The sequence below is a fragment of the Heteronotia binoei genome, chromosome 2 (genome assembly GCF_032191835.1).
Source record: "Heteronotia binoei isolate CCM8104 ecotype False Entrance Well chromosome 2, APGP_CSIRO_Hbin_v1, whole genome shotgun sequence".
NCBI lineage: Eukaryota > Metazoa > Chordata > Lepidosauria > Squamata > Gekkonidae > Heteronotia > Heteronotia binoei.
Genome location: NC_083224.1, coordinates 135,183,677 through 135,199,333, shown reverse-complemented (window position 1 = coordinate 135,199,333; position 15,657 = coordinate 135,183,677). Strand labels below are relative to the sequence as shown.

General features: G+C 39.5%; 1 protein-coding gene across 1 annotated transcript in view; it reads left to right on the top strand.

Annotated features, from left to right (window-relative positions):
• The window catches only part of LOC132566744 (vitellogenin-1-like), a 67,527-nt gene that overhangs the window by 46,828 nt on the left and 5,042 nt on the right, over positions 1 to 15,657 (top strand). The window contains exons 26-32 of the mRNA XM_060232082.1: positions 2,727 to 2,869; positions 2,958 to 3,096; positions 8,164 to 8,299; positions 10,866 to 11,049; positions 12,851 to 12,942; positions 13,852 to 13,943; positions 14,048 to 14,207. Of these exons, the coding sequence (XP_060088065.1) occupies positions 2,727 to 2,869; positions 2,958 to 3,096; positions 8,164 to 8,299; positions 10,866 to 11,049; positions 12,851 to 12,942; positions 13,852 to 13,943; positions 14,048 to 14,207 (946 nt within the window). The remainder of the gene's footprint in view (positions 1 to 2,726; positions 2,870 to 2,957; positions 3,097 to 8,163; positions 8,300 to 10,865; positions 11,050 to 12,850; positions 12,943 to 13,851; positions 13,944 to 14,047; positions 14,208 to 15,657) is intronic.

Sequence of the window (15,657 nt, the reverse complement as noted above, 5' to 3'; positions counted from 1 at the left end):
GAATCATAACGTATGGGCCATTTTCCGGAAGCTGAGAAGCATTCTTCTTAATCTTGTTGTCTATTTATTTTATAGTGCAATCCTATGCAGAGTTACTCCTATCTAAATCCATTGAAATGAATGGGCTTAGATGGGAGTAACTCTCATTAAGATTGCAATTAGCCAAATTTTCTTTGTGATAACGATTCAGTTACAAAACAAAGGGTGAAACCTTTTATTAGAATTTTGAAAGCATTTTTATTTCACTTATTTTAATTAGGAGGATAAAAGCTTTGTATTGAAAGTGTTCCGAGTACTCCTTTGCAGATGCATTGGTAAAATGAATTAAGTATTTTCTATCTGGGATTTACAAATTTCATCTACAAAATCAGAATACGTATACTTTCCCCTTAACAACTACAAATGTGAATATGATAAATATGCAGCCTTTTGACTTTTTCATATACAAAAGGTAATCCCACTGACGATCCTCTCTGAAAAGCAGCATGTGAGACTGTGTTCTAAGAATCTCAGTCAGGAGCTGGCAGTCTTCCTTTCTTTAAAGGCAACCTTTATTGGCATAACCAGGGGGTGGAGAGGGAGAGAGAGAAATACATGCTAAGATAGAAGTAAACAGTCCTCAGGAGTTTTCTAGTACAAACAACTTAAGAAACATAGTTACAGTCAAGTCTTAATCAAAAGGATAAAGCAAAGTTGTCTCCTATCTGGTACCCCTACCACTTTTGGCCCCTATCTCTTTCACTGCTAGAGCCAAGGACTCCACCACCTGCTCAGTGATTGGGGGACATTTGTTAGCTAGCAAGAATTCTGTCCATTTATTACTTGCAAAATTAGGGGTTGAGAAAAGTGGTTTGATCAAACAGTGGCACTGGGAAATCAGCAACGGGCAATCTAATAAGATGTGTCTGAAAGAATCAGGTTCTCTACCACACCTGTACAATCTCTGTTCACAAGGGATGTCCATATACCTGCTAAAGGTCATGGGTGAGGGGAATATATTGAGTCTGGCCAGCATAAAAGTATGCCATTGGCATGGGTTTATTAGATTAGAGAAGTACTGAGCCATGCAATTTGGAGGAAGGGAAAGACCCTGAGATGGGGCAAACACGTGCCCTTAGCTCCAGCAATTATTAGTTGGGAATCAATGTCTAAAATTCTTCTGCAGATCAGTTGGAAAATATAAACTCTGCTAGAGTTTCACAGTGAATCTAAGTCGATACCAAGCGACTTGATTTTCCCAAGTACTAATCAGGATCATTTGGGTGTAAAAAGGTCAGTGGGTAATAGAGAAATCAAACTATTGGGAGGGGGAGTGGAAATATAGGTGGAGCCAGTATTTAATTGTGGTAATCCAAGCTCTGGATTCGATTATGGGAAGGCCTAATTCTGCACACAGAGTGAAATAGCCTAAGAAGTTTGGAATACCTAAAATGTGATGTAAAAAGGAAGCTTTGACTCTTGACAGTTTTGTTGAAACCTTGAAACCATACAGGGATCCCATAGAGTAGCTGGGGGAGCGAGGTAGAATGAAAGATCCTTAAAGCCACCAGTGCAAACTGATTGCCATTTTGATGATGGAAACATGTTAGTGCAGATAACTTATTCTTAGCCAAGAGAAGGGCTTGGTCACAATGCAAAGACCATTTTAAGTTGTAGTGAAAATGAACGCCCAAGTATCTAAAGGATTTGACTTGGTCAACAGTTCTACCATTAATTTTCCAACTATGCCACTTCCAAGTTTTGGAAAACAGCAGGATTTTGGTTTTGTTGTAGTTGATAGATAAGGAGTTCTGGGCACAATAAGAGATAAAAGCTGATAAAGAATTCATTAATCCCACTTTGGTGAGGAATAAGACAGCAACAGCATATAGAAGAATGGGTACCAATCTAGAGTGTAGTTTAGGGACATGCCCATCAGATTTAGCTAAATAGGAGGAAAGATCTGAGATGAACAGATTGAACAGAGTAGACGCCAAGACACAACTCTGTTTACCCCCCTGGTAACAGAATTTTTTTGTGTGAGAGTGCCCCTACTAGTAAATTTGACCTGACAAGAATTAAAGAGGTGGAATTTGCAAAATAAGATCAAAAGATGATAGTCAAGGCCTAATTTATATAGTTTGTCCCACAAGAGCTGACTGTCAATTGATTCAAAGGTTTTACGGAGATCAATATATGCTACATATAGCTTGCCTCTAGGGTATTGAAGATGTTTTTCAGCTAGAAAAGAGAGAGTAGTGCAATGATCCAGACTTGAATGCTTAGCAGTAAAACCTATTTTTTCTTTTCCTGGTAGATCATAGTCCACCATCCATACAGATAGTTTCTTTAATAAATGCTTAGCTGGCAGTCCTTACCTATAAGAGCAAGAATACTTGTAGGAAGCAATGGAGAAGACAAAAATGAGCTAGCAATACCCAGTAGATCAGGTTTAATTCTTAAAGCTAAACATAGCCCACCAACCAGGGATTTGATTCACCTTGACTTTTTGTTTGTTAGTGGAATGCAAAATATATGAATCGTGTATTGGTTTGGTTTTTCACAAGTTTTACAAGCTCTTCTAAAGTGCACCATAAAATAAGGAGATGTAGCCAATGTTTATTGAGGATATGGCTTATGCAGAGAATTGCTTAGGACTGTCGAAGCTGAGCAAAATTACAAAAACAATTACATTTCCTTTTCCTTACTATAATACTAATAGTTTTTTTTTTAATTTGCTCCTAAAGGTCCGTCTGAGCAAGGGGAGCCAATGCCGGTATAAAAATCTTGAAATAGACATTTCCGAAGGCCACCTTGCAGGAAATCCAGCAATCCAAGTGAAGATTAAAACCAAAAAGCTTCCAGAAATGCTAAAGGGATCAGTTTCCATGTACAACAATAATTTATTTGTCTATGTACTAATTGTAGTCCTCTTTAGTTGAAAAAATTCTGTCTAAATCATATCTTGTTTTGTCTAGGGCTGAGAAACTCATTCCTAGTTTAGCATCCCAGTATGGCTTTAACAGCATCTGTCAAAATAATCCTTCTGAAGAGCTTGTGGTAGAAGTAGCTGCATCATCTCCACGATCAGTTTTTGTTATCTGTAGATTGCCCGAGGTATGTAAATTCTCTCTTTGGCTTTGTTCTTTGAAGGATAAACTGAGCTGTACGCATCCAAGTATAGATAGATATTTAGCCAGGGCTCTCAAAGAGTGAGTTGTTGACATAAGAGTTGGGGTACAAAGAGCATACACAGTCTCTGCTCCATATCTACAATTTCCTCCCCAATTTTGAATATATCTTGATAAGGTCATGAGTCACAGCATGACGCAAATCATTTTCCATGTAATTTTGGCCTGGCTTGGTTTTTGGCCTTTTGCCTTACTTGTTCTTATGAAAGCTGTCTATAACAAGTGCTGGGTCATTCTAGGCAACACAGCACTACATCTAACTGTTTCTGCCAGTAAAAGGTGGGGGGGGGGGGGTCAAGGATCTTTCCAGAACTATTTTGCCTTTAGAGGGAGGACTTATTGAGCCTAAATTAGGCCCAGCAGCAACTACCAGGCAACTTGCAATCTTGCAACTTGTATAACTTACCCAGGACTGGTTGTTTACTACTGTTTAACCACAGCCACCTCATGAAAGCCACTGTTGTAGTTTTGGTCTAGGAAGTTGGTGTCCCAGGTTCAAATCCTTACTCTGCTGTAAAAACTCACAGGGTGACTTTGGGCCATTCATATGTTGTCAGCCTAACTTACCTCACAGGTTGTTGTGAGGATAAATGGAGGAAAGCAGATTTATGTAAACTGCTTTGGATCACCACTATGGAGAAAGGTAGAGTATAAATGAAGTGAGTGAATAATAAATATAGCTGACAATGAAGGGCAGATGAAAGGTAGGTTGGTTGGGGGGTAGGAAAGAGAGAAGGAAACATAGAAAATGGAGTGGATATGTGGGCTGAGAAATGGATGGGGAAAAGAAATAATGTAAGAAATGGGAAAAGGGGGAAATAAGGTGCCAGCTGAAAGGGGGGGAGGGAAAGCTGAAGGGGGGAGTATACAAATTGTGTTTATAAAGTTGAATTCTGAGTAAATTTTCCAGTGGCAGAATGGAACTTTTCTGTGCCCCCCCCCCCCATTGCTCTCCATGAAATGCTACTCCTGTGCGATAGGGAACCCCACAGAGGAATGACATGAAGAAATCTGCAGTAGGAAGAAAAAACGGGCAGAGATAGTCTAATATGGATCCAACCCATGGGTCACTTAGTACTCTAAATTAACAGAGTCTGTTTCAAATACCAAAAGCCTTGGTACACATTCACAAGAAGTAGATTTTAAAAATATTTAATAACTTTTACCAGTTCTGTTGAGTATATTGTCCTTTGAGATTAGGGAGGTGATGTATTTTTCTGAAATACTTAATGCTTCCCAGGATCAGGGCTTTCTGGAAAAACCCATGGGGAATATCTGTACCCCATTATCCTGAATATATTTACATTGTTTAGAGTAAAAAAATTTCACCAACCATGTCCAATCATATCGTCTGGGGTTAAAAGGGGGGGGCCTACTCAAACTTAAAATCAGTTGATTTTTTCTGAGATTGTTTATATCCAATGGGTTGCTTGTTTAAAGAATAAAACTTTTAATGGCAAGCAGCTTTACTCTAGGGACATTGTTTACTAAGGTACTAAAAGGAAAATGTTACAGAGCCACTTCTGCATACATTCTGCAAAAAAAATACACCTGGGGAGAAATTTCAGCCCAGATGTTTGCTTGTTTAAAAGTTTTTTTTTTTAAGCCTCATTGGTTTCTGCTATCTAGTTTCTGCTATGAATCATTCTGATTAATGTGAACAAGATTTGCTTGACTAATTTTAAATATATCTGTAACTATACATGGTGACACTAATACTAGAAACTGAAAAGACTTTCTATGATGTTCAAAAATCTCTACATAGAAATAGAATATATAGTTTTCAAAAACTGAGACACTTTAAGAACATAAGAACATAAGAGAAGCCATGTTGGATCAGGCCAACGGCCCATCAAGTCCAACACTCTGTGTCACACAGTGGCAAAAAATGTTATATACACACATACACTGTGGCTAATAGCCACTGATGGACCTGTGCTCCATACACTGTGGCTAATAGCCACTGATGGACCTGTGCTCCATATTTTTATCTAAACCCCTCTTGAAGGTGGCTATACTTGTGGCCGCCACCACCTCCTGTGGCAGTGAATTCCACATGTTAATCACCCTTTGGGTGAAGAAGTACTTCCTTTTATCCGTCTTAACCTGTCTGCTCAGCAATTTCATCGAATGCCCACGAGTTCTTGTATTGTGAGAAAGGGAGAAAAGTACTTCTTTCTCTACTTTCTCCATTCCATGCATTATCTTGTAAACCTCTATCATGTCACCCCGCAGTCGACGTTTCTCCAAGCTAAAGAGTCCCAAGCGTTTCAACCTTTCTTCATAGGGAAAGTGCTCCAGCCCTTTAATCATTCTAGTTGCCCTTCTCTGCACCTTCTCTAAAGCTATAATATCCTTTTTGAGGTGCGGCGACCAGAACTGCACACAGTACTCCAAATGAGACCGCACCATCGATTTATACAGGGGCATTATGATACTGGCTGATTTGTTTTCAATTCCCTTCCTAATAATTCCCAGCATGGCATTGGCCTTTTTTATTGCAAACGCACACTGTCTTGACACTTTCAGTGAGTTATCTATCATGACCCCAAGATCTCTCTCTTGATCAGTCTCTGCCAGTTCACACCCCATCAACTTGTATTTGTAGCTGGGATTCTTAGCCCCAATGTGCATTACTTTGCACTTGGCCACATTGAACCGCATCTGCCACGTTGACGCCCACTCACCCAGCCTCAACAGATCCCTTTGGAGTTCCTCACAATCCTCTCTGGTTCTCACCACCCTGAACAATTTAGTGTCATCCGCAAACTTGGCCACTTCACTGCTCACTCCGAACTCTAAATCATTTATGAACAAGTTAAAAAGCATGGGACCCAGTACCGAGCCCTGCGGCACCCCACTGCTTACCGTCCTCCACTGCGAAGACTGCCCATTTATACTCACTCTCTGCTTCCTATTACTCAGCCAGTTTTTGATCCACAAGAGGACCTGTCCTTTTACTCCATGATTCTCAAGCTTTCTAAGTAGCCTTTGATGAGGAACTTTATCAAAAGCTTTCTGGAAGTCAAGGTAAACAACATCTATCGGATCTCCTTTGTCCACATGTTTGTTCACCCCCTCAAAGAAATGCAACAGGTTAGTGAGGCAAGATCTTCCCTTGCAGAACCCATGCTGAGTCTTCCTCAATAACCCGTGTTCATCAATGTGCCTACTCATTCTGTCCTTGATAATGGTTTCTACCAACTTTCCCGGTATTGAAGTCAGACTGACTGGCCTGTAGTTTCCCGGATCTCCTCTGGAACCTTTTTTAAAGATGGGGGTGACATTTGCTACCTTCCAGTCCTCAGGAATGGAGGCAGATTTCAATGAAAGATTACAGATTTTTGTTAGAAGATCCACAAAGATAGATAGAACAAGCTGAGGTACACCTGAGACCTATTTTAGATCTTTGAAATCCAATGCCTATGGATAGAAGTTATGTTGTATCCATATATGAGGGTTGCAGCCATCTGTTCTTATACTTTTTTCCATTGTTCCAAAGAATCTATTCAGAAACATAGGACTGGCATTGGAAAAGAGAAATAAAATGGAAGCTGTTCTCCACAGAACATCTGTTCTTTCACACTGTAATATGATAACCCAATCCTGAGGATGTCTGTGGTGGCAGCAGCCAGGTGGTTCACTGGTCATTTCCCTATGAACTTACTTTATTTATTTATTTCCAATTTATAGCCCACCCTTTCCCAAATGGGCTCTGGGCGGGTAATAACAGTCAATAATACAAGATTAAAATCAAATACATATAATAAAACAGTATACAATCTAAAAGCAATATAACGATCTCAAAACATGAAGCAAGGCAGGGGGACAACACAAACCCTCTGTGAGGCTCATGCTGCATCATTAGTGTGCTAGAGTTCCTAGCAATCCAGTAACACCCACGAATCAGGGAACAATGCCTAATGATGTCCCTGAAAGCGGCATACACAAGTGCAGCCAACCAGTGTCCCTTGATGCAGCTACAGTCTTTAAATTCCATTTCTTCCCACCTCCCCACCCACCCCTTAGCAGAGCATCAGAGAACAGGGAGAACAGAGGCATATAGCATGAATGGCAGGAGCCCCCGAGCCAGTATACCCCACAATGATCCATAGATGATTGCAAGTCACAGCCTGTCCCTGATTTGCCAAGCAGGAGACCAAGAGGGGAACACAGGACAGCTCTCCCGTGATGGCTTTTACATTCCCCCCATAGCCCACTGGGGAATGGAGCATACAGATCAGACACAACACACACACCAAACTTCGGGGGTCCAAGGATGGGTCCAGTTTTTGCCTGCATAATTTTCAGCCAGTTTGGGAGGACATTCCACAGCTGGAATGGCTTAAGGAGTCAAGTAACTTCTGCCACCACTTCTCAAGACAGCCCTCTTCCATGCCGTTGGTGGGGTAGGGCAGGATATAAATCGAACAAATAATAATTGCCTTTTGCTTTTTGGACTGTAGCAATATAACTTCAGGATACAGCTGTTTAACTCAGGGTGTTTTTACATTCAGTATGCTAGGCCAGGGGTGGCCAACGGTAGCTCTCCAGATGTTTTTGCCTACAACTCCCATCAGCCGCAGCCTGCATGGCCAATGGCTGGGGCTCATGGGAGTTGTAGAGAAAAAAACATCTGGAGAGCTACCGTTGGCCACCCCTGTGCTAGGCTAATGCCTGGTCAGTTCCTTGAGAGCTTTCAGACTGGTCCCCTCAACTGAGCTGTGAGTATTCTATAATATGTGGAGTACTTTCTAGTATGACAGCTTTCTCTTCACCATATTCATTGATTGATGCTAGAGGCTGGGAAAGAAATGTATTTTTCAGAACTTCTTTTGTTTTTAAATTGAAATTCACCGATCACAGTTCAACGGCTAAAACTATGAGATACAGACATTTGGGGGAAAACATAAATCATTTACTCTGTCATTACATTTTAAACAAGATGTCTTTACCCAAAGAGATTGTAATCGTTTCCTTATTTGCTTTCCAGGAAACCTTATATAAGGAAGATCTTAATGTTCCATGGCCTTCAGTTGTTTTACCACCTCAACATTATCCAAGTAAAGAATTGAATGCCTTCAATTTTTTTGAAGAATTAGCTTCACGGATACTCAAAGAAGATGAAGGTAAAAAAAACCCCCTGCTTTTATCCCAGGTCAATCAATGTATTAGCACTGGATGTCCTGAGATTACAAAAGAACCTTCCTTGAAACATAGAATTTCAAAGGACCCTTCTTCCCTTGCCAAGTCTCTCTCTGGATTTTAACTCCTACATCATCAGAACTTTTTTATCAAAATGACACTGATAAAGTCAAAATCCATAGTTCATTCATTTCCCCCCTTGAAATTTATGTACTTTCAGAAGGATTTTTAAACAAAGAAAAAAAGAAAGTAATCATCAATTTAATAACCAATATATTTCTTTTGAAAAAAACTGACCACTTTAAAAAAAATGTTTTACTCACTTTTGTGCTGATATGACATACCTGCAGAATATATAAATAACCAATTCCACCCCCACCCCCCACTTTGGTGCAGTGGTTAAGAGAGGCAGACTCTAAGCTGATGCAAATCATTTTCCATGTAATTTTGGCCCGGCTTGGTTTTTGGCCTTTTGCCTTTCTTGTTTGATCCCCATTCCTCCATATGCAGCTGCTGGGTGAGCTGGGGTCAGTCATAGTTTTGCAGAGCTATTATATCAGGAGCATTTCTCTCAGAGTTCTCTCAGCCCCACCTACCTCTCAGGGTGTCTGTTGTGAGAAAAGGAAGGGAAGGAGATTGTAACCTGCTCTGAGACTCCAAATGAAGAGCAGAGTATAAATCCAAATACTTCCTCTTCTTCTCTTCCTTTTAGAGGAGCAAATCTTTCTTTGGACCAATATTTATTTATTTATTTTTAAAACCCTGTTAGTTCCTGCTGACTGTGGCAGAATTTGCAGCAGTGGTATTCTCACAGAAGTAGAAATCAAGAAACTAGAGGATAATTTTAACTTTAAAATATAACACCCACTTCCTTAACATAAAACTATAACTTTATATATTTATTTCATTGTTTATTCCTTTATTTATTTTTATGTGTGTTGCAAGGATATTAGAGTAAAAATTAAATATAAATGGTTTAAATATATTTTAAAGCCATGCTTAAAAATAGTTGCACTTTATTCCATCAAGGCAGCATTAAAGATCATAAAAGCTCAAAGTAATAAATACTTTTTCTAGGTAGAAGAAATAAATATTTCTCCCATGGAAATGAGGTCCCCTTTCATGCATGTCCAAATTCCACTGTCAACATTCTGAAATTACTTTCTTCTTCTCCTGCCACTGCTTGGACTTGTCTAGTTTATATCCAAATATAGCTCTGCTAGGAATCAGGTGTTTAATTGTGAGTTCAGAGGCATAAAGGGTGTGTGTATGCAGATGAAGAATGATGCAATGGACCACTGGTAACCTTGGCTCAGCTTTATTGAATACACACAGGAACATTGGCACAGCTTGGAGATGGATCCTGTGTCAGATTACTGCCTGCCAACTGATGGACACCCCAGCCCAGCTGCTGCAGATGCAACCATGAATAACAAACCCAAGGGAACCATGTAGGTGTTGGCCACTGCATGGTTCCTCTTGCCACCTGGTGATGACAGCCCCGCTGACAGCCCCTGAGCTGGACATGCCATTGAAATGGTTCCACTCCAAGACCCCTTAAGGGAGTCCCCAGACCATGGGATATGGGCACACTGGCATTGCTTGCCCTGATGATAGCCAGCTTCTTGTAGGAGTGGGGTGGGACATCCTGGCCCTCCAAGATTATTTTCAGCCCATTCCCCATGCTTGCCTGTCTTCCTGCTGCTGTGGACCCCACCCCTGCACAGACCATGTGGTCAAGCCACTAAAGACTGCATAGTTCTCTGCTGCTCTACCCCCAATCCCCAGAGCCCGCAATGGTTGCACAGGGGTAAGTCCAAGCCATGACTTAGCACTGTCACATAAATCATGAGATTGACACTGGACAAAAAAGGAATAGATGCTGAGAGAGCCATGATTCAGATTGTTTACAGCTAAATTTCAGCCACGCAGGATCTTGATTTGGATTTTAATTCTTCCATCCATGTATGACTTCACCTGTCAAAACTTCCCATGCCAAAGCCCTGACCTGGATAGCTGTAAGATCTCAGAAGCTAAGCAGGGACAATTCTGCCAAGTACTTGGATGGGAGACCTCTTTGAAATACCAGAGGTGAGAGGTGGAAGCAGGTTTTATTTAGCCACCTTTCTGAATAACCTCAAGGCCCCCATAGAGGTCAGTCACCAGAGGTGCACAAACTTCCATCACTTCCAGGTGCACAAACACTCACACACATTTAAAAACAAACAAAAACCTCACACTATAGTGCTGTTGGCCTTGGAAGCAAAACAAATGCCTACCAGAACTGAACTTTTCATATGGCCCAGATCCTAATTGGGGCCTGCAGGATTAAAGCTTAGCTTTAAATAATAACACAAAGTTCCATTCTTGCCCATAGATTTCTCTTCTAATACAGCATTCGAGCAAACTTGTTATAAATAACACATCCAAACGAGAAGGGATTGAACATAAGATATGGTGGAGCAGGTTCTTCAGACTCTTCCTATGTCTACCATTTTATGATTATATGAGCACTGTTGCTGCTGTCACTCACATTTCATATCTTCCTAGCTGTATGCCAAGTGGAGGAAACAAGTATCAGAACTTTTGATGACATGAGATTCAATGGCTCTTTTAATGAAAACTGCAGAACCTTAATAGCCCAAGAATGCACTGAAAAGCCACGTTTCTCTATCATGACAAGAAAACCCAAACTGGATCTTCCAAGAGAAGTTTATATTCATCTTACTTCAGTGTAAGTTTTATTAGATGTAAAGAATTTACACTTATTCTACAGGCTTTTAAAATAAGAATTCCCTCTCCTTTATATTAACAAACCTCTTTCTTAAGAGCTTGTTTTTTTTTTCTATGAACAAATGCCTTTCTTAAGAGCTTGTTTAGGCCTTGAATGTTTACAGTTTTCAGAAATCTCAGATACTCACAGTTCATTCCTATACAGACGTTATACCTTTTTAAACCCACTGAAGTCAATGGGATCAGAGAGTGTAACTCTGTTTAGGAAGCACAGCCAGCTTCAGAGCTCAGCTACTTTGTCTGATGAGGAATGAGATCTCATACACAACATTAGCAACAACAAGTTCTTATTGAACAGAGCCAGAACAGTGCAGTTACTAGAACATTGGATTTTGGGGTGGAAATCTAGGTTTAATCATTCAGGGCAAGTGGTTATGACTAAAGCTAATGTAATACACTGATGTGAGATTATAACATTACTTTGAAATCCTGTAGTGAAAAGAATAATACAGAAGTAACAAATATATGAAATATCAGTTGCCATCCACAAATGGGTAGGTTAGGATCTTCAGACTCTAATATGGCTATCTGCTACTGATACTAAAATTGCAGTTATAATCACATGAATAAAGAAGACACTAGTTCCAGATGCACACACTCAGGGAACAAAGTACAGGGAATACCAAGCCAGCGCTTATGAATTACATGACCATCATGAAGATAAAATGATTATGAGATTTATGTTTAAAATAATTATAAATTTGTTCTCACATTTGGCTAGTACTGTGGCCCATGTGCTATATGCTTGTTTTATTTTCTGCCATTTTAATGGTGATTCCATAGCAGTATAACTCCACAGGTAGGTTGGATACGGGCTTTACTGCAATCCTAGGGGCCAGATTGTAAAGTGTGATATTCCTGAACTAGCATTTCATTGAGATGGCAATTCCAAGTCACACTGTTAGTGCTTTAAGAGGTGCAAAGTACCTCTTCCTACTACTGTCATGCCAAAGGAGTGGCAAAAAAAGAGATGTACACTTTAGAGCAGAAGTTCTCAACTTTGTTAAGCCTATGGGCATTATTTTAAGAAATGGCAATGGGTGCCACCACAAAATGGCTGCCATGGGGGTGGCAATCACAGGATGCTCATAGGTATAAAGCTAAGTGTTCTTCTATAATGGAGGCAGATGTTTCCAGATAGCTTCTCTTTGCAGACACAATGTAAGAACAGCCATGTGCAGCAGCAGGCTTGTCCACTTGGATCACCATGCTGTGCTGTGGTATAAAATGAAATAATATCTGCCATCTTTATGGGATAATATCTTGTCATGATGGAAGATGGCCAGACTGGGCAATATTGTGATGATTGGAAATTTTCTGTTTGCTGTTGAGCTGTCTGTTCTTAAAATGTTTTATTGTATTTTATTGTTTTTATATGTTGTGCTCCACTCTGAGCCCTATGGGGAATGGGCGGAATAGAAATATACTAAAATAAATAAATAAAATGCAGACCAATGCCCTCTTCTGAAGCACCTTCTACTTTAATGAGATGGAGAAAAACCAGATTGGCTCTTTGCTTTGGGAAAGAGATGCTTTAAGCAGAAAGGAAGCAGGCACCAGGAAATATTCTTTTGGGGATCAGAGTGTCTACATGCACCACACTGGGGGTCAATTTCATAGATAATATTGTTGTTGTTTGTATTACATTTGTAAATGGAAATACAGGTCAGAAATATTTCACATTTTTCTGTAATATGAGATTCCATATTCTAACAAAGGGAACATCTTATTTTTTTTCAAAGAAATATCACAATCTCACCTGTCTCAAGTTCCTCTCTCCTTGTATCATATAATGGGGAACCCATAGACAAATATAAATATGAGGATGACAAAGGTATGGTATCTTATGTTACACTCTTTCTCTAAAATAACGTTGCCATTCAACTGAATTGAGTTTAATGCTATGTATTCTATCTGTACAGTTTTGTTTTCTCAAAAAAAATTAATCACTTCTAAAATCTGAAGGTTAAGTTAATAAAAATCTGGACCATACAATTATGAGAATATAAAAAATTAATTTGCAAGTGAGTTATTCATTGTGTTGATCAATTAAACAACAACTCCTGAATTAGCCTAATTAACCAGTCTACATATACTGTGGTTACACCCTGAGAAGACAAAATGGACATACGTACTTGTGCATTGCTGCTGAATTACAGAATCCTAGCCACATAAATCTTACAGGGAAAAGCGCAGTTGTGGAAGCAAGAAAAAATACCAGAGAAATGGGATTGGATTATAAAAGTTATGACATGGAGTGAAATGGACAAATTAACAAGAATATTAAGAGACTATGATTTCGAAGTTTTTAAGATGGAGTGGAAAAAGTTTAGAAGATATGTAGAAAAAGAGTGGAAAATAAAAGGACATTGGACAATTTTTGATAATGATTAAGTTTTAGAAAGAAGAAGAATATAAGTTTTTGTTTTAATAGCTAAGGGTACCTTTAAATATTAGCATTTTAAGTAAATAACACCGGCGGGGGTCAAGTAACAGGGGGAGGGGTGGGTAGAAAGTAATATATGGGGTAGATAAAAGAAGTTATTAAGATGTAAGAAATAGATTTGTTACCATATGTTACCAATAAAATTGTTTTAAAACAATAAATCTTACAGGGGAAAAAATGATCTTGAATCTCAACTTCTATAAGTAAATGAAAGGTGTATGTGTGTTTGGTACTTTAAATTATTGCTGTTTCAGAAACAGGCAATCTTTTTAAAGCTGGCCCATCTCTCCACAACAGGCATAAAAATCTTCATAAATGAGAGTCTTGTTTTCATCAATGCTTCACAACATGGCCTAGAGAATGTGACGTATGATTGTGAAACACTATGGGTAAGTTAATCAGCCTACCTTTATGCCACCCGTCCCTGATTATTTCTTTCTCAAAGTTTTATGAGTAAGCAACCATATACAGCAAAGTTCTACTGTTCATGCAGGTTACAGTTTCTTCAAGAATGAGAGGTAAGACCTGTGGACTTTGTGGAAGCAATGATGGAGAAAAACGAAATGAAGGCCACATGCCAAATCATGAGTTGGCGTACAACGATATGGCTTTGTTCCATTCCTGGCTTTTGGAAGACAGTGAATGTGTTGCAGGTCAGTTGATTCTACAAATTACAATAGCAATATATGTTAATGTATGAGTTCAACTTTGGTCAGCAAATCTATCCTTATATTATAGACACATTGCAATTATTTTTGTACTTGTACCAAATTGAACAGTAATTCCTTATTCCAGAATATCAAAAACATTCCACAAAATTCACATGTGTTGGATCCTACAATCTGTCAGTGAAACACATGTTGATGGAAGTGGAAGAAGGGAGATGTTTGCCCCTTTCCCCTCCCCAGTGCAGCTCCCACCCTGTTTGGCTATAAATCCACAAGGGTGCCCACAACCCCTGTAGTGAACTTTCCAAGATCAGAAAGAACTCCTTGAGGAAGGAAAATGTGGAAGAAATCCACTGATCCCTGCATTTCTAGATCATGGGATCCAACCCAACAGATCCACTCAGCACACCTGGAACTGATTAAGGAAAAATATATATTCTGTCCTTGAGCTCAATCAGTACACTTGAAAATATAGGTGGTCAGCTTCTCTATGGAGCTCCAATATGAAGGCCCACAAAGAGACACTAGATTCCCTTTTATCATTATTTTTGTGGAAGATCACAGTGATGCCAAGTTGTTTGGCTAATGCCTTTTTAAAGGCAGAATTAGGATTGTGATCTCTGGAAGCCCAGGCATGGGCAATGAGTTTCAGGATTTGGCTGAAAATTTACTTGCCACAGAAGCTAGTGGGTGTCCCTATTTATTAAAATCTGACTCCTGTGTTACCCCATGAAAGCAATTCATGGAGACTAAATTCCAGCTGCCTGGTTTTAGCAGTAGTGAGCTGGAGATAATGGGAAGGTCAGCAGCATGCTCTGCGGTGAATAGAGATGAGAACAAGTAGCTGTTTGTGACATAATTTTGCTGGTTCATGGTTGTAAACTGAAGTTTGTGAATTGAAGAGCTGCTGCAAACCTCTGTGAATTTTAAGATGGTTTGTGAAGAGCAGAAAGCAGGGTTTAAGTGGCTTGGAGCCATTTAGACCTCTGCTTTCTGCTCTCTGCTGCTTTTTGCAGGAAAGCATCATGAACCCATACTAACCAATTTAGGTCACGAACCAACTTCCCAGTTTGTATTAGTTCATGGTTTGGCCACAGAAATGAGGTTCCTGTCCATCCCTAGTGGTGAATAAACATGTGAATATCTTGGACTTTATTAGCACCATGAAGAGAGTCAGTAGGTTATGCTCCCCTTTATATTTAGGATTGTAGGATTGTTTACCTAAAGGTGCCCTTGCCATATTTAGATTATTTTAAAAAAAACTGCTCCTCAATACAGAAGAGCATTTAAAGTAAAGGAATGTGGAATGCAAAGGACCACATACTCTAATAGATTTTGTGACTGTACTTCTGAACACATAGAAACTTCAGAGCATTCCCTAGTGGAATGAAGTACCTTTTGCAGTATTAGGGATTTGTGATAATATGTAGTTGCT